The sequence below is a fragment of the Neophocaena asiaeorientalis genome, unplaced genomic scaffold (assembly GCF_003031525.2).
Source record: "Neophocaena asiaeorientalis asiaeorientalis breed wild unplaced genomic scaffold, Neophocaena_asiaeorientalis_V1.1 scaffold123, whole genome shotgun sequence".
Taxonomy (NCBI): Eukaryota; Metazoa; Chordata; class Mammalia; order Artiodactyla; family Phocoenidae; genus Neophocaena; species Neophocaena asiaeorientalis.
In genome coordinates this window covers 1043644-1069448 of record NW_020173666.1, presented here as the reverse complement: position 1 = coordinate 1069448, position 25805 = coordinate 1043644, and the positions used below count along the sequence as shown (strand labels likewise).

General features: G+C 40.2%; 1 protein-coding gene across 4 annotated transcripts in view; it reads right to left on the bottom strand.

The window, feature by feature from the left end:
• The window catches only part of UTRN (utrophin), a 550217-nt gene that overhangs the window by 461782 nt on the left and 62630 nt on the right, over positions 1-25805 (bottom strand). For all 4 annotated transcript variants that reach the window (XM_024747877.1, XM_024747875.1, XM_024747874.1 and 1 more), the window contains one exon: positions 25263-25427. In XM_024747877.1, the coding sequence (XP_024603645.1) occupies positions 25263-25341 (79 nt within the window). In that variant the 5' untranslated portion in view covers positions 25342-25427. The remainder of the gene's footprint in view (positions 1-25262; positions 25428-25805) is intronic.

Genomic DNA, 25805 nt, shown 5'->3' with positions numbered 1-25805 from the left:
AGCCACACCACAGTTTGCACGTGGGAGAGAGACCATGGAGGTCTGGCCAGGGTGACCACCAAGGTATGCACAAGGCCCTTCTCAGTGCAGAATGGAACAGACATGGGAAAACAAGGGGAAAGGCTAGCTCTCCCGGCCACCACGTTCTGGCATAGAACTCTTAGGAGGTAGAGAACTCTAAATTCAAAACTAGCCCACCAAGTTGTTATAAAAGTATACTTGGGGCTTCCCTGGTGGCGCAGTGTTGAGAGCCCGCCTGCCGATGCAGAGGACGCGGGTTCGTGCCCTGGTCCGGGAGGATCCCACATGCCGCGGAGCGGCCGGGCCCGTGAGCCATGGCCGCTGAGTGGAAAAAAAAAAAAAAAAGGAAGAAAGTATACTTGTCATTATCCAATTCTCCCCTTCTTCTTTTTGATATCAGACACCCAGCCCTCTCCCTGTTCTCCTGCAATTTTTAGCTCAGCACATGGCCACCCACCACAAATCACACTTTTCAACCTCCCCTACCACTGGAAGAGACCACATGACCAAGCTGCAGCCAACAGGACAGCAAAAGGAATCTTGGATGTGATCTCTGGGTCACATCCTTCCAAAAGGAAATTGCTTATTTTTTACTCCTTCTCTTTCCCCTTTCCTTGGACTAGAACTTGGACAGAGTGTTGAGGGGCAGCCACAACCAAGAAGATGAGGTAGCACTGCAGGATGACAGAACAACAAGAAAGAAGGAACCAGGATCCCTGAGAGACCAAATGGAGCAGAGCCACCAGGCACCTACCAACTCTGAGCTGTAAGGTGAGGGGGAAAAAAGCTTTGCTCTTGTTTCAGCCACTGAATTTGGGGTTTCTTTGGTTTAGCCTCTTTCTAAGTAACATATCTGCAAATGATCTAAATAAACTGGTTATAAATTAGAGACTTGTCAGTATGCTAAGGCATTCAATATAAGTCAACTCTAGTGATCCCAGACAAAAGACTATAGGACCAAGCCTTAGCAAGAAAAAAAAAAAATGCAGAAAGGGAGGAGGGATTTTGTATACGTGCAGAATTATTTTTTTCAAAAATCCTACCAGAAAAATGTATAAAATATAAACACACAAGAAAAAAATAAATAAAAGAGCTCCAAATGAGAATTAATCATAGCACATCAAAAAGTCTATAGAATGACCTGAAAATGCTCAGTCTATCCTAGAATGTTTTCTTATTGAATACAAAAAAGCAAAATTTTAGATATACTTAAAAAATAAAGACACAAATTTTGCTCACGTGATATGATTAAAGCTATTGTTACATGCTTATTTAAAAAGATTGGAAAGAATACAACCACAACTATAATAAGTACTCGTATGGTAGTAATAACTAACATTTATTGAGTGCTTCTATGTACCAAAGTACTTTTACATATATTAATTTAATTTTTACAACAAAAGGAGGAAGGATACTATTACTATGCCCACTTTTTTGATAAGGAAACTGAGGCACAGAGCAGCTAACCAATTTGTCCAGGTTTACACAGCCAATGGGTAGCCATGTTTAAATTCAAAACCATATCTTCTGTATGGTTTTGAACCACTCCCTATAGTATCACTACAAGAGAGTGCTGATAAAATGTTTAAATACTGTAGGATTTTCTTATTCTGCTTTTCAAATATTGTACGAAATAATATCATGCTATACTTGATCCCTAACCCAATTGAGAGATAAAATGCTTATCCCAAATGCTATCATATAATCCTTTCTATAATCCTAACAACAATATTGCTTGTACGAATCTACCTGTATAGAATATTTGGGACAGTCACAAGATCAATGCAAACAAAACTGAAATTATAGCAATGAGGAAGAAGGTAACAAAACACAACCCTTCCCTAACACAGCTTTGACAATTAAATGCTAACAATCTGGTTCTCTGGAGCTTCTAAAGCCATCAGCCTTAGATTATCTAGCCCACCCTCCTTACCCTACAAACAAATCAATTAACTGCACAGAGAAACTGACTAATTATTTCAAGGTCACAAACCTGGTTATTTGAAGAACAAAAATAGAACCTAACTCTCTGAGACTAAGGTAAGTTCTTTCTTTTTAATAGGGTGCCCAGGTTTTCTACAATTGATCAACTAAAGCAGTGATTTTAATTTAGGTTCCAAAAACCATGAAGGACCCTCAGGGGCCTGAGGTGGGCTTCCTGCCACTCCCATCCCTTAAAAGCTACCCCATTTGTCACCCTGTGTTAAACAGAACAGCAATGCATTGTTGCATTCCTAAAACGGGCCTCCAGAGAAGACTTGTTTTCAGAAAGACTTCTAAGGCAAAAGAAAGGAAAGAAGGAAGGAAGAAAGAAAAGAAAGAAGAAGGGAGGGAGGGAAGGAGGAAGAAAAGCAGGGAGGAAGGAGGAAGGAAGGGAGAGAGGGAGGAAAGACAGCAAAGCAAATTATTAGCATCCTTACCGTCAAGAACCCCTATACCTGGGTCCTTTTGGAGTGTTTCATCTAAAGATAGCTTCCTACTGCCAGAATTCATCTCATAGAAGAATTATCACCATCATTTCATTAAATGGTCATTTTTGTGCCAAATAAAGTTAACATAGTCTCTGAATAAAGGACAATCTTGGAAAACGAAAGGCAGTTGACAACCTTACACTGACATGTATCTACATTATATTGGCCTTAGTCTTCTCATTTCATGTCTGAGTGTTGAAAAGATCAAGTGGTCTGCCAACCAGCATTTGGGAAATGGTCATAGGCTAACACGGAGCTAATCGATCAGTACAATAAAGATATAATAAAGATGAAACTGGTATTTGTTTCAGGGATTACACGTTTATTGAAAGCAACAAAAAACATATATTTATTGAACACATACCATGTGCCAGGTACTGTTCTAGATACTAGCAATTCAATTCATACAAAAGACCTGCCCTCAAGGAGTTTACATTCTAGTGGAAAGAGGCAAACGTCAGCAACCAAAGAAGTAAATGTAGAGTATGCTAGTGGGTGAGAAGTGCTATGGGAAAAAATTAAGCCGGGTAAAGTGGGTGGAGAGTGCTGAAGAAAGGAGGGGTTACACTTTTAATCAGGTGGTCACCCATACGATTACCTGAGGGAAGAGTGCTCTAGGCAGGGGCCACCAGGGCAAAGGCCCTGAACTGGGAGGGAGGGCTGGCTGTGTACAAGGAGCAATAGGGCAAGGAGAGATAAAGCCAGACCACCCAGGGCCTGTGGGCCACTGTCAGGTTTTTAGCTTTTATTATAAGTAAAATGGGAAGCGGCTGCAGAATTGTGGACCTAGAATGACAAAATCTACTTCTGTTTTTAATAGGCTCACTCTGCTGCTGGTTCAGACCAGCCTTAGTGGGACAAGGCAGAAAGTGGGGAGACCAGTGAGGAGTGACTGCAGAAATTCAGGCAAGTGTATGGTGGTCTAGACCACGGCAGTGGCAGTGGAGATGGTAAAATACAACAAGATTCTGTATAAACAGTATTTGGAAAATAGAGCCAACAGGATTTGCTGAGGGACTGGATGTGGTTATAAGAGAAAGCACTACAAGGATGACTCCAAATTTTTCATCCTTCAACCTGAGCAACTGGAAGAATCAGACTGCCTTTAGGAGAGATGGGCAAGACTGTGGGATCAGGTTTGGCCTGGGGGGGAGATCAGGAGTTCAGATTTTAAGATACAAGTAGAGATGCCAAGCGGGCAGTTGCATATACAAGTATGCAGCTCAGGGGGAGAGGTCTGGGCCAGAGATAGAAATGTGAGTGCTGTGTTCAGGTGGCACTTAAGACCATGAAACTGGGGAGATGACAAAGAGAGCAAGGGGTGAGCAAGTCCTCCAAGGACTATACTCTGGATCCTCCAATGTTGGGAAGAAGAATCAGCAAAGAAGAATGAGAGGGAAACTGGGAGAGTGTAGTATGTCCCGGAAGCCAAGTGAAGGAAGTGTTTCATGGAGGTATGAATGATGGACTGTGTTGATACTACTGAGAGATCAAGCAAAATGAGGAGTGGGAACTGACCCCTGGATTTAGCAATAGGGAAGTCTCTAGTAACTTTGCTAAGAGCAGTTTTAGTTGAATGGTAGGGGCTATGCCCTTAAATGCCATTAAAATGGTTTCAAGAGAGAATGAAAGGAGAGGAATTTCAACTATGTATATAAAACTCTTCTGAGGAAGTCTTTCCAAAAGGGGAACAGAGAAATGAGGTGATATTTGGAAAGAGGTGGGAGAATAAAAATAATAGTTGGTATGCTGATGGAAAAAATCCACTAGAGAAGAAAATAGTAGGGATGCAGAAGGGAGAGGGAAGATGTCCTCGAGTGAGCAAGAAAGAACGGGATACCACGACATGGTTGGGGTGGCCTTGGGTGGGTGCTGGTTAGAGGTAGATGTGGTGTCAGGCCTTGTGGATTCCTCTTCAGTTGACTTCAGTTTTCTTAGGACAAGAGAAGGCAAAGTCATGAGCTAAGAGTCAGAATAGGGAAGAAGCGGTGAATGTTTCAGGAAAGAGGAGATGGTATGAAATAATCATGTAGAACAGTGGGAGATGGTCACCAAGTAGCATTAAGGTCTCACATGCGATCATAAATTACACTGAGGCAAGGAAGGAAGGATGTGTTTTTCTCCAGTCATGTTCCTCTGCATGGGGGCTGGTACAGAATAGGTGTAGAGTTAGATTTAACCAGGGGTGGAGTCTGACAGAGATGTGATGAAGCAAGGACAGCAAGGGAATTGAAGGCATGAGAAAGGAGTGATTTCAACAGACCATGTAATCTCAGTAAAGGGCAGAGAGAGGACACGAAGGGATGGGGAAGAGCATAATGGTAATGGGATTGACAGATTACAGGTCCTGCTGGAGCAGAGACTGCTAAACTTATGATAACAGAGAGAGTGAGCTAGGGAATTCCCTAGTGGTCCAGTGGTTAGGACTCTGTGCTTCCACTGCAGGGGTCCTGGGTTCAATCCCTGGTCCGGGAACTAAGATGCTACAAGCCATGTGGCACAGCAAAAAAAAAAAAAAAAAGAGGGAGTGAGCTAGAAATATAAGATGCTTTGGGCAGAAAGTGTGACACTTGAAATCCAGATTATGGAGGAGTTACAGTCCTAAATGATGATATGGTTTGTCCAGGACATAGGCACTGAAGTGGACAACAAGATCACTAGAAAGAGAAGCTCAAAAACTGAGAGAGTAGAATGTTGGAAGAATCATCTATGCTTACACTGAAATCACTAAAACAAGAGTAACTTTTTTTTAACTGAAGTATAGTTGATTTACAATATCATGTTAGTTTCAGGTATACAGCACAGTGATTCAGTTATACGTGTGTGTGTGTGCGTCTCTGTGTGTGTCTGTGTGTGTGTATACACACACACACATATATATATTCTTTTTCTGGTTCTTTTCCCTTACAGGTTATTACAAAATATTGCGTATAGTTCCCTGTGCTATGCAGTAGGTCCTTGTTGGTCATCTATTTTATATATAGTAGTGTGTACATGTTAATGCTAACCTTCTAATTTATCCCTCCCCCCCTCCCCCTTTGAACCAAAAGTTTGTGGGTTTTTTTGTTTTGTTTTTGTTTTTTTTTGCGGTACGCGGGCCTCTCACTGTTGTGGCCTCTCCCGTTGCGGAGTACAGGCTCCGGACGCGCAGGCTCAGCGGCCATGGCTCACGGGCCCAGCCGCTCCGCGGCATGTGGGATCTTCCCGGACCGGGGCACGAACCCGTGTCCCCTGCATCGGCAGGTGGACTCTCAATCACTGCGCCACCAGGGAAGCCCTAAAAGTTTGTTTTAAAAGAGTAACTTTTAAAGAGTGACAGTGAATCAAGATCTAAAATCACCGAGAAATGAGAGGGAGTGATGGGTGCCCTCCCAACAATGAGCTTTAGTGGGTGATGCAATTCAATGACATGAGACTTAAGCTGGGAGGTCTGGTCAGGATGTGACATGGAAGCAAAGGGAACACGACCTGACCTCTCCAGGAATAAGAGAGGGTGGGAGAAAGGAGGTACCAGAAAGATCATCAGGAAGTGGGGTCCCCTGGTGAGGACCACTACTCTTACTCCATGATTGGGAGAGACTGTTTGGCTTGTTTTCAAATGACAAATGTATCAACATTTTTGAAAAATGTTTGATGTTAGAAAAAATACAGCACTGTGATCCCACTCCACTTGAGCTTGAGTAAGCACAAGTTTCACTAATTAAAAAAAAATTCTGAACCAGATAATTAATCATTTATGTCTGATTATCTGCCACTTTTAGCAACAAAAGGGAAAGATTCATCAACAAATACAAATTCATTATATGCAACACTGGGTCAAACATTATCAGAAATTTTGCCCTTCAAACTTTGTGTCTATTCACCCTAATTCTGACAATCAGGTCTTTTGTTTGAATGGCTCTGAGACAACAGAAGCAACATAAGGCCCAGAATTTGAGCTGTGGCAATAGTGTGGGTCCCCAAACTCATGCCAGAATGTCAGATCACCGATTTAATTCCCATCAGAAAAGACTGAAGCCCCACAAGAGGAAACTCTAATAAGATGCAACTTTTTGGTGACTCGTAGGCCTCCTTTGAGAAAAAAATGAAAACTGTGGTAATTTTTCCCTGAAAATGTGCAGAGGCACATTTGTAAAAATTTTGTACACATTACAAGCATTTTTTAATAACCCTTTCCACTCCCTCCCCAAGCTAACCAAGTCAGCTAGAATAACATCTGCAAGTCGGTTTCCTATGACTCTGGGAGATAAATGCAGTCAATTCCCAAGGGGTAAACTACCAATATCTGCTAAAAATATTAAAAATCAAAAACCACTTCTTATTCCTCAACTTCCACTGCCATAATCTACTATCTCTTGAATTTCCCTTTCTCCAGATGCTCATTCTAGGGTCAGTCAAAAATCTCAGAAAACACAGGGTTAGCCAAAAAGTTCATTTGGGTTTCTCTGTAAAAAACCCGAACGAACTTTTTGGCCAATCCAATATGAAGAGAAATAAAACAGTTCTTGATGAAATTTTGAGAAATTTTAAGGATATATTTACGAGAGTTCTACAGATACTGAAGAAAACAGTCAAGATTCCAGCTGCCAGTTTTCAAGGATGTGATCCCAGTCCAGGCCACTCTCTTGGGAGATACAGATAACAGGTAGGTAGGTAGGTAGGTAGATGCATGATAGATAGATAGATAGATAGATATAAAGAAAGAATACATCCCCTTACTCATCTCCGTCCCCCCAAAACCTTAACAGAAAGACTTCACCTGCCAGGTGTTGAAGGCACACAGCAGAGTTCTTCCCTACCACTCTGTCCCATCAAGGCTCTCTCCTACCTAAAGCTTTCCAACTCTCCCCTCTTCTCCATCCCAACCACCACTCCTTAGTTCAGGCCAACAATACCCCTCCCACTTCAACTGTGATGGTCACACAGTGGTCCTCCAGGCCTCTAGCTTTGCCCCATCCACTGCCCCAACCCAAGTTATCTATTCTCCTAAAGAGTAAATATGATCAGATCAGCCATCTGTTTAAAACCTCTCAGAGGCAAAACCTTCTAAAACCAGGAGTGAGAGAGAGGAGGGCATCTCCAATTGCCAGAGAAAAACAAATAGTAAGTATGTGACCAGATATTTGAATTGGGGTTTATGTTATGGGGTGTGTGTGTGTGTGTGTGTGTGCGTGTGTGTGTGCTGGAGGAGTAGTTTGAGAAGTACCTAGAAATTGGAGGATTTTTTTTTAATGCTGAGGTTTGAAAAATTATGAAATATTTCAAACCTGCAAACAGACAATAGTAAGATGGCACAACGTATATCATCGTAAGGGATTCTACGGTGCACTACATAGAAGGCAATGCATACACTCGTTCCGCCAGCAGCTGAAAATGCTGGCAGCTGAGGGCTCATAGCTGCGCATCACTCCAGGAATGGCAATTGGCTGAAGGTAGTTGGCTTGGCCAAACTTTCACCTCATCTCCTTCCCAGAGTCAGCCTAAAGTCAGTATACAGGTCAAAACATGAGTCCCAAGACCGAACACCATGGTCTCACTTGGGGAAGCCTCTGAAGAACCATCCCAGCTCCAGGGCTCCCTATGGAATCAGATGGTGCCCCTGTTGTAACTGAATTGCAGTTCAGTTTATCCCTCCACCCAAACCTTCTTCCCTCGTTTCTTTTAGGAACTGTTCTCAAGGGCACACAAATTTCTGTCTCAAATTTTACTTCCAAACAACTGAAATTAAGGCAATCATCACTCAGCTTTACAAATTAGCATTATTGCATATTTGCTTCAGATATTATTTTTATTTTCATTGAGGAATTACAGACACAATGGAAGACCCTCCTCTCCCATTATCTCTAGAGAAGTCCACAATCTTTAATTCAGTGTTTATAATTTCCATGAACATTTTTGTATTTTTGAAAATATTTATGAATACATAAACATTATATCGTAATTTCTGAGGATATTTGGACTTTATATATGGTACCATTCAATACATTCTCCAGCTTGTTTATACTTAAAATTAGTTTTAAGATTTATCAATGTTGATATAATTAGGTCTTTAACATATGCTCTAAAGCAAATGTGTCAAAATAATAGCTGACACATTTCAAATGAGGGCACACATATCTGGTATATCATTTCCTCTACATCAATATTTACTTATATTGACTGCTTCAGTATGTTTTTAAATAATGTTAAATTTTAAATTAAAAAAAATACTTTCAGGGTTACTTTTAGAATACAATCCAAACTCCTAACCGTGGCTTACAAAACTCTTCATTAATTGGTCTTAGCTTAACTTTCCAGCTTTTATCTTTACTTCTCACATCCCACTTCAGCCACACTGAGCGATCTGCAGTTCTTACCTCCAAACCTCTGACATGTCATTGATTCCCTCGATCTTAACAGCCCTCCTCACCTCCACCTCCCAACTTCTTCTCTCACTTGTATTCATTCTTCTGATCTTAGTTTAGATATCCATTCTCCCTAGGTGGCTTTCCTGAGGCCCACAGACATCAACTAACTCTCCCAGGAGCTCACACAGCATCCTGGGCTGTTTCACTTTTTAAAATTCTAACTGCCTGTTCAGTCTGTTTACTTAAAAGCTTGTGAAACTGCCCTCTCTAGGTGAAAGATAACTGACCCCTGGAACTGTGTCTTAGTCACCCTGTGCCAGTCCAAGTGCTTGCCATATAGTAGGAGCAAGGCAACACCATGCTATTCAAAATGTCTTTTACGGATAGGATGGATGGATGGATAGACAGACAGACAGATAGATAGGTAGATACAGACAAATAAGTCCTTCCCTAACCATCTCCATAACATAAAATAAAGCTGAATCTTAAAGCCATATTCACAGCCTAGAGAGACAACTAAATTGGCCAAATCAAAACCTTAGGAAACACAATGCACAACCCAACAATGCAGAATTTTCAAATAAGCCCTTCTGTTTTTCCTTAAAGGTCAAGGGAACCACCATTCTGAAATACCAGCTTCTATATTGGAATTTAAAGTTAGCCCACTGAATACAGCAAGTCCCTACATACGAACAAGTTCCGTTCCGAGGGTGCGTTCGTAAGTCCAATTTGTTTGTAAGTCCAACAGAGTTAGGCTAGGTACCCAACTAACACAATTGGCTATATAGTACTGTACTATAATAGGTTTATAATATTTTTCACACAAATAATACATAAAAAACAAACAAAAAATATAGAAAACATTTTAAATCTTACTGCACAGTACCTTGAAAAGTACCATAGTACAGTACAACAGCTGGCATACAGGGGCTGGCATCGAGTGAATATCCTGGGCTTGAAATAAAGATACTGTACTACTGTACCCTATACAGTACTGTACAGTAAAGTACACAAAAGCACAACCACTTGTAGAGGATGCACGCATGTGACAATGTACGCCAGGCACGTGAACTAACTTACACGATTGGACATGTGAACACACATTCGCATCTTTGAAAGTTCACAACTTGAAGGTTCGTATGTAGGGGACTTACTGTATTAGGATTTGAAAGATAGAACTCAAAAGAAAAACAACATGACAATAATAACCTCTTCTTTTTTCTACTCCTCAAACCTCCAGGGCAGAGCGTCACATTAAGAAAAGCATTTGTTACCTGAATAATTATGATTTCTGAGCATCTCAGCTTTATTGACTGAACTCCAACCACCTTTCCATCACTTAATTATTCCCTAAATGGAAGGTATTTCTCAACATCTGTTCTTAATTTATTTTCAATTTGCATTTACTCTATCCTATCTGTTGAAGCTGAAATTAGTATTACAGGATGACATTATCCTCGCATGAAACATCCTATTCTCCAATTAAAGTTCCTCTGAAATAGTTTTCCAGGCTCTTTTCACATGTAGATTTTCTTTTAGCTGTCCAAGATTATTATTTTCCCTTTAAGATGAGATTAATATTACCTTTCTTTGCTACCTTTTCAAAGAACTTTTATATTATACTAAATAAATATGAATAAACTTTTTTCTCATTTTAATTAACCTACTTTTTCTTTGCAGCATGACCTTTCTTTCAGAATATACATATGGAAAAAATTACAAATGCTATTGAAACAATTCAATTCAGTTACCTAAATAAACTGACCGAGAGGCAATACTTTAGGAAAACAGCAGTAGTCAATGTAGCTAAGGAGTAAAAAACTACCTTTAAAATGTAGAAATTAATCAAGTCAAGAATATTAATTCTGGGGACTTCCCTAGAGGTCCAGTGGTTAAAACTCCATGCTCCCAATGCAGGGGGCATGGGTTTGATCCCTAGTCAGCGAACTAAGATCCTGCATGCTGCATGGCACGGCAAAAAAAAGAAAAGAATATTAATTCTGGAGGAAGAGCTAATACCGAAAGGGCGATAACATGACTTATAATTTTTTTTTTTTTTTTTTGCGGTACACGGGCCTCTCACTGCCGTGGCCTATCCCGCCGTGGAGCACGGGCTCCAGAAGCGCAGGCCCAGCAGCCATGGCCCACGGGCCCAGCCGCCCTGCGGCACGTGGGATCCTCCCGGACCGGGGCACGAACCCACGTCCCCTGCACCGGCAGGCGGACTCCCAACCACTGCGCCACCAGGGAATCCCAGACTTATAATTTTTTTAACTGTACATCTGATTGAAAAATATATATATGAATTATAATTTGAAAAGCTATACATCGGATTGAAAAATATAAAACAAATCCCATGAAGTGAAGTTTACATTGTGTCTTTATACATGTTGCTACTAACTACTAAGGATCTTTCAAGTCCTCTGCCCTACTCCTTCTCTACCCGTACCACGCTGGTCCAAGCCCCCATGATCTCTAACCTTAGTTATTTTCACAACTCTTACCTGCTCCCTTCCGCCCTTCAGCTCTGCTCCCTTCTAAATTTATCTTTCGTGCTGTCGACTGAGTTATCCTTTTGATAAACAATACTGAGCCCATTCGACATTAACCCACTTAAAATCCTGTAGTGGCTCCCTACAGGGAAAAGATCAAACCACTTAGCATGCTTCAAAAGAGCTTTCAAGGGCTTCCCTGGTGGCGCAGTGGTTGAGAGTCCGCCTGCCGATGCAGGGGACGCGGGTTCGTGCCCCGGTCCGCGAAGATCCTACGTGCCGCGGAGCGGCTGGGCCCATGAGCCACGGCCGCTGAGCCCGCGCATCCGGAGCCTGCGCGTCCGAGGCCTGTGCTCCGCAACGGGAGAGGCCACAACAGTGAGAGGCCCGCGTACCACAAAAAACAAACAAAAAAAAAGAGCTTTCAAAATTTGGCCCCACCCTCTCCCGTCATCTGAGACACGTGTCCCAGCAACACTCACCTACCAGCTGCAGACTCAAAATGCATTGCTCTTATCCATCAGCTTGGAATGATGCCCTTCCTCCATGATCCACACGGCTACTTCTTATGCACCCTTCAAGGCACACCTCAACTGCTTTCCTCTTAAGGCTCTCTCTTTCCAGCCCCACCCTCCTTCCCAACAAGGTAAGACTTTGTCCTTCCTCCTCCCATTGTTCCCACAGCCTTGAGTACATGGCGCCGGGTTTTGTGCAAGGATGTCTCTTTACGCCTCTCTTCCCAGCCAGCCTGAGAGCTGAAGAAGAGACACACGTCTTGCTCACCTCTGGGCTCATCATCTAGCAACACGGATTGAACAACAAGCATTTGCTGAATGAATAAGGTATGTATATAAGCAAGTCTGATTCATTAAACCATTAAAATGCACAGTAAGCTTTTATTGAGCACTTACTGTGTGTGGCAACTAAGCTAAGGGCTGGCTATCAGAAGGTCAAATTAGGAAATCATGTACCCACACACAAACAAGAAGAGCCAAAAAGAGAAATAAAGAGTGAACAAGGGCTTCCCTGGTGGCGCAGTGGTTGAGAATCTGCCTGCCAATGCAGGGGACACGGGTTCAAGCCCTGGTCTGGGAAGATCCCACATGCCGGGGAGCAACTGGGCCGTGAGCCACAACTACTGAGCCTGCGCGTCTGGAGCCTGTGCTCCGCAGCAAGAGAGGCCGCGATAGTGAGAGGCCCGCACACCGCGATGAAAAGTGGCTCCCCCTCGCAGCAACTAGAGAAAGCCCTCGCACAGAAGCGAAGACCCAACACAGCAAAAATAAATAAATAAATAAATTTATTTTAAAAAAAGAGTGAACAAGAGGGAAGGACATGGATTGTGGCTCTGTGATCCATCGAAGAATAGAATGCTTTGTGGCATTTATGCCGATGTTTGAAGATGAGGGTTTCAAAACTAAGGAGTGGGGAGGGAAGAACAATCAAGCTCAGAAAACAAAGCAAGCCATGTCCCAAAGGCAAGAAAAGGACGACTGGCCTCCCTCACAGGGTATTCTGCAGGCGGTGGGGGGTTGGGGGCAGCTAGAAAGATAGGTCAGCATCAGAGTTCCCTAAATGTTTCATTGAAACATACATGCAAATGAGTTCCCCTCTCTGAGCAATCTGCCTTGATGCCAGGTCCCTAGAATAAGATCTGTGCTACCCCAAATTCTCAGTAAGGCCAGCCCCAGACAGAGGACAAGCATGTGTGCGCATTCTCCAAATACCAACACTCTTCTAACAGGCTACATCTCTTGAAAAAGCACACGTAAGTTAAAATAATTCAAGTCACTCTGATAATTTTTTACAGACAAAGCATTAAAATGAGATTTAACGTATGAGGAAGGGTCTGTTATATTATAGAACTGGCCACTGATACCACATGTAAAACTACAAAAATAAATATCTTTACATCCTTCAGTATAACATTTTCTAAACACCTATGAAGGGACTATATACGGTAACAAAGTAAACTAGAGCATACATGGTGTTTTATCTCAGAGCCCCTCCCCACCCCGCCCAGAAGGTGGCTTTTGGATAAGGCCAGGAGCCTTCAACACCAAATTAGATGCAGATTCACTCTCCCAGCTCTGAGTCATACTTGTACTTTAAATTTTAAAAGACAGTATAATGCAAATCATATACCTGATAAGGGGTCATGTTGGTTGCAACCTTTAGAGCTCCCTGAGTAAAATCTGAAACTGGCCCCCATACACAAAGGGCAAGGAGAGATGGAAGAAAGAGGCAGACCACTCCTCATTGGTAGGTGACAGTTTTAATAAGCAAGGGAACTTACATATAAGGCTTGTCTTTGGTGACAGCAAGACGAGTAGATCTCTGCCTGGCCAAATTCTTAAGTTTATAGAGGGTCCTTAAGGGATTTAGTAATATATATGATCCAGATGGTCTCAGTAACACATTACTCTCTCAAGCTACATCCCTGAAGTAGCTCCTAGTGTAGGAAGAGTGAGTGGAACATATATTCCAAGAATGGGGAGAGGGTGAGGAGCCTCTGATTGCCTGGATCCTCCTTGCAGGTCAACCAGCAGCAACATTCCCTCAATGACCTCCTCCAACAGGTTAATATCCAAAATATATAAAGAACTAATATAACTCAATAGCAAAAACAAACAATCTAATTTAAAAATGGGCAAGGGGCTTCCCTGGTGGCACAGTGGTTGAGAGTCGGCCTGCCAATGCAGGGGACATGGGTTCGTGCCCCGGTCTGGGAGGATCCCACATGCCGCAGAGCGGCTGGGCCCGTGAGCCATGGCCGCTGAGCCTGCGCGTCCGGAGCCTGTGCTCCGCAACGGGAGAGGCCACGACAGTGAGAGGCCCGCGTGCCGCAAAAAAAAAAAAAAAGACAAAACCACAATGAGGTATCACCAGACACCTGTTAGAATAGCTGTTATCAAAAAGACAAGAAATAACAAGTGTTGGTGACGGTACAGAAAAAGGTAATTCTTGTGCACTGTTGGTGGGATTATAAATTGGTGTAGCCACTGTGGAAAACAGTATAGAAGTTCCCCCCAAAAATAAAAACAGAACTACCATATGATCCAGGAATTCTACTTGTGGGTATTTACACAAAGAAAATGAAAACACTAAGTAGAAAAGATTTATGCCCCCCCCAGGTTCACTGCACCATTATTTACAATAGCCAAGATACGGAAGTAACCTAAGTGTCCATCAACGGATGAATAAAGAAAATGTACATTGGAATATTTTTCAACCATAACAAAGATAGAATTCTTGCCCCTTGCAACAACATGAATAAACCTTGAGGGCATTATGCTAAGTGAAATAAGTCAACAGAAAAAGACAAATAACCTCATGATCTCACTTATAGGTGGAATCTTAAAAAAACATCTCAAAGACACAGAGAACAGATTGGTGGTTACCAGAGGCAGGGGTTGGGGATGGGCATGAGTGAGGAGGGGGTCAAAAGGTACAAACCTCCAGTTATAAAATAAATAAGTCCTGGGGCTATAAAATACTGCATGGTGACTATAGTTAATAATACTGTACTGCATATTTAAAAGTTGTTAAGAGTAGATTTTAAAAGCTCTCATCACAAGAAAATGAAATGCTACAACTACGGTGCTAGAACATATGTTAACTAGACTCACTGTGGTGAGCATGTTTCACAACATACACAAATATTGAATCATTATGTTGTATACTTGAGGCTCGTATAATACTATTTGTCAATTATATCTCAGTTTTAAAAAGTATAATTTTTAAACTGGCAATGTAACAATTCACTTTGAGAAATGGATCATTTACGACCTAGAACCAAATTTGGTTTTTAAGTCTATCTGTTTTGGGGTGGATTTTGGTTTTATTTTGTGGTCTATTTGTTTCAAATATATCTGAAAAGCCTTCCTCCTAAGGATGACAGGGGCCAGGGGCTGAGGGAGGGGGAAGAGGCGTTAGTAGTTAATGAGGACAGAGTTTGTTTGGGAAGATGAAAAAATTCTGGAAATGGATGGTGATGATGACTGCACAACGATATGAATGTACCTTAATGCCACTGAACTGTATACTTGAGAGTGTTTTAAAAGGTAAATTTTGTGTTACGTATATTTTGCCTTAAAAAAAATTATCCAAAAAAAAAAATCACACACAAAAAATTTACCCACACTTTAGTCAAAAGGGACAAACTTCCAGTTACAAGATAAAGTACTAGGGATGTAATGTACAACATGGTAAATGTAATTAACAATGCTGTATGTTATATATGAAAGCTGTGAAGAGAGTGAATCCTGAGTTCTCATAATAGAAAAAAAATATTTTTCTACTTTTTAAATTTTGATTTTATATGAGATGACAGATGTTCACTAAACTTACTATGATAATCATTTCATGCTGTATGTAAGTCAAATCATTATCCCTTAGGTATATACTGGATGCTTTAAACTTACACAGTGCTGTATGTCAATTATATCTCAGTAAAACTGAAGGAAAAAATATTTATTCACACTTGCACAAAAGTCTCTGTTCAAATAGAAATCATCAATCCCACTCAGGCCTCACCAGGTAGTCTCTTTGTAAGCCTCAATCTTAAAACTGCCTCAGGAATAGATCTCGTCAAATTCTGAGACTGATCTCAAATTCCACACAATGACTTACAGAAAAGCAATTATGTATCTCAGACCACCCTGGAGGTTATTTAATCAATGAAGAAATGAATATTCCCTTCTGTATTTTCAAAGAGGTTAAAGATTAGAGCTCAAAGACTTTACTGCAAATAACTCAAGGACTATAAGAGATTGGGGGTTTGGCGTTTGGTTAGGTTTGGTTAAATGAATATAAGAACATCCCAAGACCTCTGGGGTGTATTTATAGATCCTTAGGGAACTTGCTGTGGTGGTCCATACATCACTTAACTCCTAATTCATCACTGACAAAAAAATCATTATTCATCTTTTAAAATTCACTCATTTTTAAATTACTTTATAGCAAAAAGAAAGCATAGTTATATTAAATGTAAGTACTAGATTTCACCTATTTAAAATTACAAAAACAAGGAGGCAAATACATATGTAACACCTTAATCTTAAAGATAAAACTAGCATGGGCTTCCCTGGTGGCGCAGTGGTTGAGAGTCCACCTGCCGATGCAAGGGACACGGGTTCGTGCCCCGGTCCGGGAAGATCCCACATTTTGCGGAGCAGCTGGGCCCGTGAGCCATGGCCGCTGAGCCTGCGCGTCCGGAGCCTGTGCTCCGCAACGGGAGAGGCCACAACAGTGAGAGAGGCCCGCGTACCACAAAAAAAAAAAAAAAAAAAGATAAAACTAGCATAATGTTATTATGTTTTTACACTTTATATCATATCTTAGAAATCATCCCATATCAATACAGAAAGAATGTGTGATTTTTCATTGCAAATCATTCCATTGTAATGAATAAATTATAACTTAACTAAAAAGAAAAAAAACGAAAGAAAACCAACATAGAGGATGGATGTGAGGATTTTTCCTCACGAGTCAAAACCACATCTGTCTTGGAAATTTTTGTTAGAAAAGATAGACAGTAAATTTTTATGATAAGTTCAGATGACTCCACAAAAGAACTCAGGATTCGACATTAAGCTTGCAGCAGGAAGAGGTTCAATGCACCAAGTTGAAGACCAAGGTGCTCCATGAAGAAATATTTCAGGGCTGAATATTTTGGTACGATCCTCTGGTTCAACAGACCACAATAAGAAATGCACCAAGTTTCATCACTCTCCTGACTCACTTTACACAGTTTTACCTTTGCTCAACATGACCAAAACCCTTCAGAATACAAGGCAAAAGAAAAAAATGTCCAATACCAAGAAATCCATCACCTCTTAAAATTATTTAAAAAGAAGATTTTGTAAGTAGAAATAATCTTCAACATTTGACTATAGTTCTCCCTGCTCTGAAATGCACAGACCACTTTCACTTTGGTTCCAAGAGTCTTAAGCCTGCCTCCTTTGTCCATAAATCAATGGCACTAAACAGAACGAGAACCCGCCGAGCTTGTTAAAACTCCAGATGCCGGGACCCCACCCCACTAACCGAATCGGAATCCCCAGGGGTCAATCTGACAAGCAGCCTGAGTTAGGAAGCGGATAGAGGCTGAACCCAAAACCGGACTTTCAAAATAAAAGCATATGTTTACATCTATGTAATTACTGAACTAATATTAAATCACAAGACTCACATAGCTGATGAGTAGCAAGAGAAGCAATCAATCAGTATTAACCTCAAAATGCTATTCTCCATCCCCAGGTCTTCTTCACGAAAATGTCCTACACCAAAATCTTAATTAGAACATGGCATGGAAGAAATGTGCAAATATTAAAACTATGGGAGATGATCTAAGAGATTTTTTCAACCACGGCATTTTTCAAAGTTGTGCCACTTTCGAGACATAGTCATATTTTTTGTTGGATTTCTCTGCTACATCAGAAATGCCATTATGTGCTTTCTTCTCCTCTTTGGAAAAAAAAATGTTACATAATTCAACGCTAAGATTATTGAACTGGACAGAAATCATAATTAGCCAACCACCCACCTACCAAAAAAAGTTCATCTGAAAATATTCACCTATGAAATGTTATTCTCCTGCTCTATATCACGAGCTCAATGGCTGTGCCAAAACTGAATTTTTTTTTTTTTAAGTAAATTGAGTTTTCAAAACCAATGTTGAGGTTGTACCACTCCAAACCTTAATCTTAGCTGCCAGATGAGCCCACACACAAACAGTTCCCCTTATTAGCTAGGCTAGGAGACCAAGCTTCTGACAGAGAAGACCCACAGAATATAAAGAAATCTCAGGTGTTTGGTTGTGAAAAGGCATCAGCACCAAGGCCGGAGAGCTACGGGGGAACCGGGCCCACCTGCCTCCCACGCTTGACGGGTGTTAATCGAGGAGCAGAGGAAAGAAAAGTGAAAGGACTAGATCCGGCTTAGATTCTTCAGTCCACAGCCATCATTTTGAAGGTAAGTATATATTAAAAACTCACACTGACTCACCTTTCAAATACTAAACTGACTGTATTCATTATTAAACACTTACGGCATACAAGAAAATAGAAAGAGTAATACAGGAAACACCTCTGCCTCCACAGAAACAGCTTAAGGAGAAAAAAAAAATCTAACCAATACATGTGAAAGCCCCTGAGTAATCTTTCGCAATAAAATTTTAAGTAATTTTTACAACCATCAACGATATTGCATGTTCCCTTGTCCCCAGAAAATCAACGATCTCGCATGTTCCCTTGTTCCCAGAAAATCGTCCTATTGGCATCTAGCTCAAATCTGGACTCAAATAAGGCTCAATAAAACTGAGTTTTCCGTTCTGTCTATATAATAAAGTACTTCCACTGTTTAGAACATTCTCCACAATTCATGTTTTTCTCTCAAGAACAGATCACCGACACAGCTTTCACAACCCCAGTAACAGGTCATGAGAATCACATGAATACAGAAATCTTTTCTATGATGGCACAACTTCAGCATAATGAGGTACCAACACAGAGAATATTTTTATGCGCATGACAAGAATAGCTGCTCTTCTCTGCCGGAGTTGAATTTCCACCAGGGTCACTGTCCCTCAACACAAATCCCCAGGGCTCATGGAAAAAAACCAAATCTGCTCAAAGACTCCCTTCAAAGCACAGGTATTCCAGCCAAGTAAAGCTTCAGAAAAAAAAAAAAAAGAAGAAGAAGAACAAGAACAAGAACAAGAACTATTTTTCACAGTCCCTTAAACTCTTTAGGAAAATCCCCTCACAGATATTTCTTTAAATGAAAGAGAAAGAGGTAGACCAATGGGAAATACAACGTAACCACTGTCTTTCCTAAAGAAAGGCCTCTAAAAGATAAACAAATAAGGTAACTTTCCTCATAGTTTCATAAAACCCCATCTTGTTAAGCAAGCTTACTTTATTGCAAACATAGCATCTTTTTAGGCCTGCTATAAATGTGACCTGGTATATATAATATTCCATATTAAATAATTTATTTTATTTTTATTTCACTGGCCTCTCTTTTCTTCTCTCTCCCTCCCCCTACCCCTACCAGCTCTTTCAACGCCAGATACCCATCTGGGCATCAGACCAGGACTTAAAACTGTGCCATATCGCAGTGCATCTGAAATCCACTACCTTTTTTTCACCGGTCAGTTAAAAGCCTTGAGCAGCAGGCAGGGGAAAAGAGAAAAGGGAATTCATGTCAGAAATAGATTATCAATTTTTCTACCTTCCACCCAGAGGACTGCTAACTCTTATTTTCCCCTTTGCTAACTCTTAACAGAGAATGACAGAGAACAGAGAGGGCCGGGAGCAGCACGCTGTCTCCTGCAATCAGCCCGGCCCTCCTTTAGCAGGGCTGTGATGCCAGCCGGAGGCCTGGAGCAGCTCTGTCTCACAGCCCAGGGTCCCAACCTTGTAACTACGAAGGAAGAGGATATATAAATACAATTGATACTCTGCAAATTTTCTAAGAGATAGATTTAGGTACAAAATAAAAAAGAACATTCTGGCAGCAACAGAATAAACTACCTGGTAAATTAGGAAACTGGGCACTCTACAGAGGTCAAATGAGGGTTTCTAGAGTCGGATCACCTGAGTGAGTTCTCACCCCAGCTCTGGTGCTTCCTAGTTCTGTAGCCTTTTTCATTGAATAGACATTCACTGCTCACCTACTGTGAGCCAGACACTGGGCTTGGTCCCAAGGATATATGGGTCCCTACTCTTGTAGAATTAAATTTAGTAGGAAGGACATTAACAAGCACAAAAAACAAGAAAAGTACCAGATAGTGATAGAGCATACGGGGAACTTAAATATAGTGATACAGTCAAGAATGACTGGGAGAGCTACTTTCTAAAGTCAGCAGGGAAGTTCTCTCAGAGGTGACACTGAAGCCCAGCTCTAAATGACGAGAAAGAGCCCATCAGGCAAAGGCAGGGGAAGAGGGGTGTGCAAAGGCCCTGAGGTAGGCATGACTGGGCCTTTGGAGAAACAGAAAGAAGGCCAGTGTGGCAAATTATTATACTTCTGTGTGGCTCATGTCTGTCATCTGTGAAGCAGTGGTTGTGAGGATTAAACTCTGAGCACCACATCTGCACACTGTATGTGTTCAGTAAATGTAAGTTGCTAGAATTATCATCATCATCATCAGTGAGATCCCATCACTGGAGGCGTGCAAGCAGATGTTGGGTAACCACCGCACAGGCATGGCCAGGTGATAGGGCCTCTAAGGTTCCCTCAACAATTAGATCCCAGGATTACACAAGAATAGAAAAGGTGAAGAAAGAAATGATAAAACTGTTACACTCAGGCTTCCTGCCTAAAGGCTTTGAAAGAATGCTTTCAATCATACAACAATGTGGAGTTTACCGACTAATTCATTCAACAAATGTTCCCATCTGAGAATCTCTGCTTCTAATCCCTAAACAGTCAAAATCCCCACTTGGAGCTAGCTGGCACAGTCTTTAGCCCTGAAGTCTACCCTCTTTAGGGCGCTTTGAGCTAAAACTTACCACACCAGCACTGAGAAGAACAGAAAAGGTTGACTTATTCTATGTTACTGGCATTAGTGTCAGCTACTGACAGAATAAAATAGCGGAGAGGACAGTCTTTGACGTTATACATAATCTCAAACCATTTTATTATTTCATGGTGAAAACGTTCCAAGCAGAAGTTTATGCATCACAGACTCCACTGACAACATATTTCACTTAAAAACAATTCTTACTCTTGGCCTACTCTCAAAATACTTAATAAATTGTTAAACTTTCTGAAGCCCGCTAATTCAGGCTATCAAAGATGCACTCGACGGATGAATTTGACTTGCGTGTTTTAAGTTAGGGAAAGATCTACTTTTACCCAAGCCCAGGCCCTGAATCATTAAAGGTCATATTCTTTCAAGTTCTTTTCTAAAAGTCACTCAAATCCAAGGCAAATGTATTACAACCATAAAGAAATGTATGACTTTTATATTCATGAAACTATGTCCTCACCTACTCTTGATATTTCAGATTTCTGCTTAGATGGTGAAAATGACTTTAAAAAATTATTAAACCTCATACACTGCATAAAGCAAATTAATATTGAATATGGTCAATATAAACAATCCTAATACCTTAACATAAAATGCACCAATATTTTTATGATGCCAGGCTTTTAGACTGTCCAAACTCAAGGATTTGGAGAGGAAGAGGAATTGTCATAAACCAAGAGATAAATTTACCAGTATAATCTCAACATCACTTCTCTTTTCCACCCTAATCTCTATGCACTCCCCCACAGCTAGTCCCTCAAAAGGAAGAAACATATAGGAACAGATTTGAATCAAAATTCTCCTGTAGGACAACATTCCCTTAAAAAAATGAAAAAGCAAAAATTCAGCATAGAACGCATCCCAGGAGGATCTTTAAAAATATGCATTATAGCTGAGTAATATTCCATTGTATATATGTGCCACATCTTCTTTATCCATTCATCTGTCGATGGACACTTAGGTTGCTTCCATGTCCTGGCTATTGTAAATAGTGCTGCAATGAACATTGTGGTACATGACTCTTTTTGAATTATGGGATGGACCTAGAGTCTGTCATACAGAGTGAAGTAAGTCAGAAAGAGAAAAACAAATACTGTACGCTAACACACATATATGGAATCTAAAAAAATAAAATGATGAACCTAGGCGCAGGACAGGAATAAAGACACAGATGTACAGAATGGACTTGAGGACACAGGGAGGGGGAAGGGTAAGCTGGGACGAAGTGAGAGAGTGGCATGGACACATATACACTACCAAATGTAAAATAGATAGCTAGTGGGAAGCAGCTGCATGGCACAGGGAGATCAGCTCGGTGATTTGCGACCACCTAGAGGGGTGGGATAAGGAGGGTGGGAGGGAGACACAAGAGGGAGGGGATATGGGGATATACGTATGCATATAGCTGATTCAATCTGTTGTACAAGAGAAACTAGTACAACACTGTAAAGCAATTACACTCCAATAAAGATGTTAAAAATATATATGCATCATATGTAGATGATTCCTTTGACTTAATCTGAACTAAAGATCCCTGTTCAACATGTAAATTTTAGAGTAACATGAGAACTGACCACTGAGTTAATATTTACCTTAAAAGAATCAAAAAAGTGCCTTCCAGAAAGCAAGGTTGGAACTAATAGGCCCATTCATATCCAAATTTATCTACTGCTTTTTGCAACATAATCCAGCCAAAAGAATGTGATTCAGATCTCAGCTATGCAACTGCTAACTTTTCAATGTTTTTTGAAGTAGGAGCCATCAAGAAAAAAAAAAAAAAATGTAATAGTCATCACCTTGGCATTAAAACACTCGAAGCAATTTGAGATTTTTAAGAATACTTTAAAAATACTTTAAAGATATAAGAAGTAATACAGGCTCATTGAAAAGCTTTAGAAAGTACATATGAGCAAAAAGAGAAAACTTATAATCCCCAAACGCCAAGATGACCACTATTAACATTTTAGTATACACTCTGCTAAACTTTTTTGAAAAAAGAAAATTTTTCACACAAATGACTTCATATTGCACATATTTTTTATGTAACATCAAGAACATATTTCTATGGTCATACACATACATCTTTATGAATGTATAATCTTCTACTTTATGAATACATGCTAATTTAATTAGCTCCACTGAGTTTCTATATGATTTATTCAAGTGCCCTACACTAAAAGGAACAGAGTAGGTTAACCATTGTTTCCTAAAATTATTTTGCCTATGACATCCTTATTTGAATTACACATTAGAACTTATGCTGCTTTCAAAATACTTTGGGAAATTATTATCTCACCAATCCTCAATGTTGGATTTTTATGGTGTTTATAACTTTTTTCTGTGATCAAATTTTTACTTGTATATTTCTGTGTGTTCCCTAGGAACAAAACTCCAAAAATAGAGTTACTGGGCCAACTGGTATGCATATGTTAAAAACATGTAATAGGGCTTCCCTGGTGGCGCACTGGTTAGGAGTCCGCCTGCCAATGCAGGGGACATGGGTTTGAGCCCTGGTCCGGGAAGATCCCACATGCCGCGGAGCAACAAAGCCTGTGTGCCACAACTACTGAGCCTGCACTCTAGAGCCCACGAGCCACAACTACTGAAGCCCAGGCGCCTAGAGCCCGTGCTCTGCAACAAGAGAAGCCACTGCAATGAGAAGCCCATGCGCCACCACAAAGAGTAGCCCCCACTCGCCACAACTAGAGAAAACCTGTGTGCAGCAGTGAAGACCCAATGCAGCTAAAAAATTAAATAAATGAATAAATAAAATTTTTTTTAAAAAACGTAATAATTTTTGCCCAACTATCTCCCAATAGTGTATGAGAATAGTCAGTCTTTTGAAATAATCTTTTTTTTTTTGAAATAATCATTTTTAATTTAAAGAATAGTTTGAAAGTTATGGGTACTCATCATATATACCCAGTATTTTTAAACTTATATAATTACTTTTTTATGAACATGGCTAAAGTACATAGTTATAAATATCAAAGGTCTTACTGTAATGGAGGTCCGGAAACTATTTAAGAACATAACATAACTCCTCACAATTTATAGAACATGACAAGCATGGATACATTAAATTGTCTCACGTTCATTTTCCTCCTTGTTACATTTATATATTTCTGGATATACATTCTATACTCTTAAGAAGATATTAGTAATCCCTTATATCAACATAGTACTCTATACTACTAAAGCATTTAAATCAAAAATAATGTGGGGGCAATAAAACATTCTCAGAGCATACTTTAAAATAAGATATTAAGCTATACTCCCCAAAATATCCTTCAAGCTACACAACAGCACCTACATATTTAGAGCCAAGACTGTAATAACCAAAATCTTTACCAATCAACCAACAATAGTGTCATAGAGGGAAATGTATCTTAAATGTATATCTCTATTAATTTGGAGCTTATTTTCAGTGCATATTTCTCCAGATTCATACAGTAAGAAATAACTTCCTAACATAAATAAAGATGGTGCAAACAGCAAAAACAGACTTTAGGTTCCTTTTATGGTTTTAAAGTGACACTGGATGTAAGTTTATAGCCCAAAGTAACTCTCAAAGTTACTTAAGTATAGTGTTCACACCCAGGGTGGAGTTCTGTGCAATTTTCAAAACTCAGAAAGGTCCTGCCTGCTCAAAAATATCTCCCCATAGAGTCTAGCTCAGAATTGTATTTGAAGCTTTTTAAAAATACATAAATTTTTATTCAATAGTTCTGTAGTGGAGACAATGCATCTGCATTTTTTTTTTAAAACTCTCCAGTTGATTCATTTGTACAGCCAGAGTCAAAAAGCACTCGGTTATATAAAAAAAATTGGGGGAGGGAGTGGTATCCTTAAGTCCCCAATTTAAATGTTCACAGAAAACCATTAATCTGTCTTAGTCTAGTTTATTATATTACCTAAGTGGAAACTGTGCTGAGAAGGTCCATAAGAAGTTTCAAAATGGGAAGAACAGGTAGGAAGACACCTGTTGGCCTAGAAATGGTCACCAAATGGGATGGAGGAAAGGCAGTACGGAAGCAAAATTCAAGAGGATCCATCCCAGCAGAAACCACAGTACTTCCTACTTTAAGCATCATTTTTTTTAAGCTGCATTTTGTGTTCAAGGGGTTTCTTATAAATGAACGGCAATCAACTAACAGGTAGCAGTTTCACCAAGCAATGTCAAGCAACATACCAGGAGACCAAGTTGGGTTGAGAAATTAAGATAGGATACAGAGATACTATATTACCATTTACAACGTAATAGTCATTTGTCAGAATTATGTTTCTCCAAAGAAGTCTGTCTCACGAGAATAGTACAAAACAAACCAAGCTTGTGTCTTCTAAGTAGTTTATGCATAAAAATCATTCATTTTCTTAAGCTTCCATTACTTACCAGATCTGGACTTAATGATGTCACTGAACTCGTTCTGCCCATCGTCAGCCCTGGCCTCGTGTTCTCCATACTTGGCCATCTTAGCTAAGTTTCAATATAATCCAAAGACTTTACAAGGTCCTCTTTTTAAGACTTTCAGTTTTCTATAATGATCAACATCAATACCTAAAGAGAAATGGGAAAGTATTGATTTGAAAAATATATATATATGACTATAACACATATGTTGACATATATATTAACATATAGAACATATCACATATATTGCTATAATATACAACTATAATATGTATAATGACTATATAATATATATGACTATAAATATCAAACTATACATATACATTATATATATAGTCATATACAGTTATATAAAGTTATATATAGTAACCATTCATTCGGCAAATATTCAATCACAGACTATGTGTAAGGCACTGATCTGGGCAACGGAAATATGACTATCAAGAAGAGACACAGGGGCTTCCCTGGTGGCGCAGTGGTTGAGAGTCCGCCTGCCGATGCGGAGGACGCGGGTTCGTGCCCCGG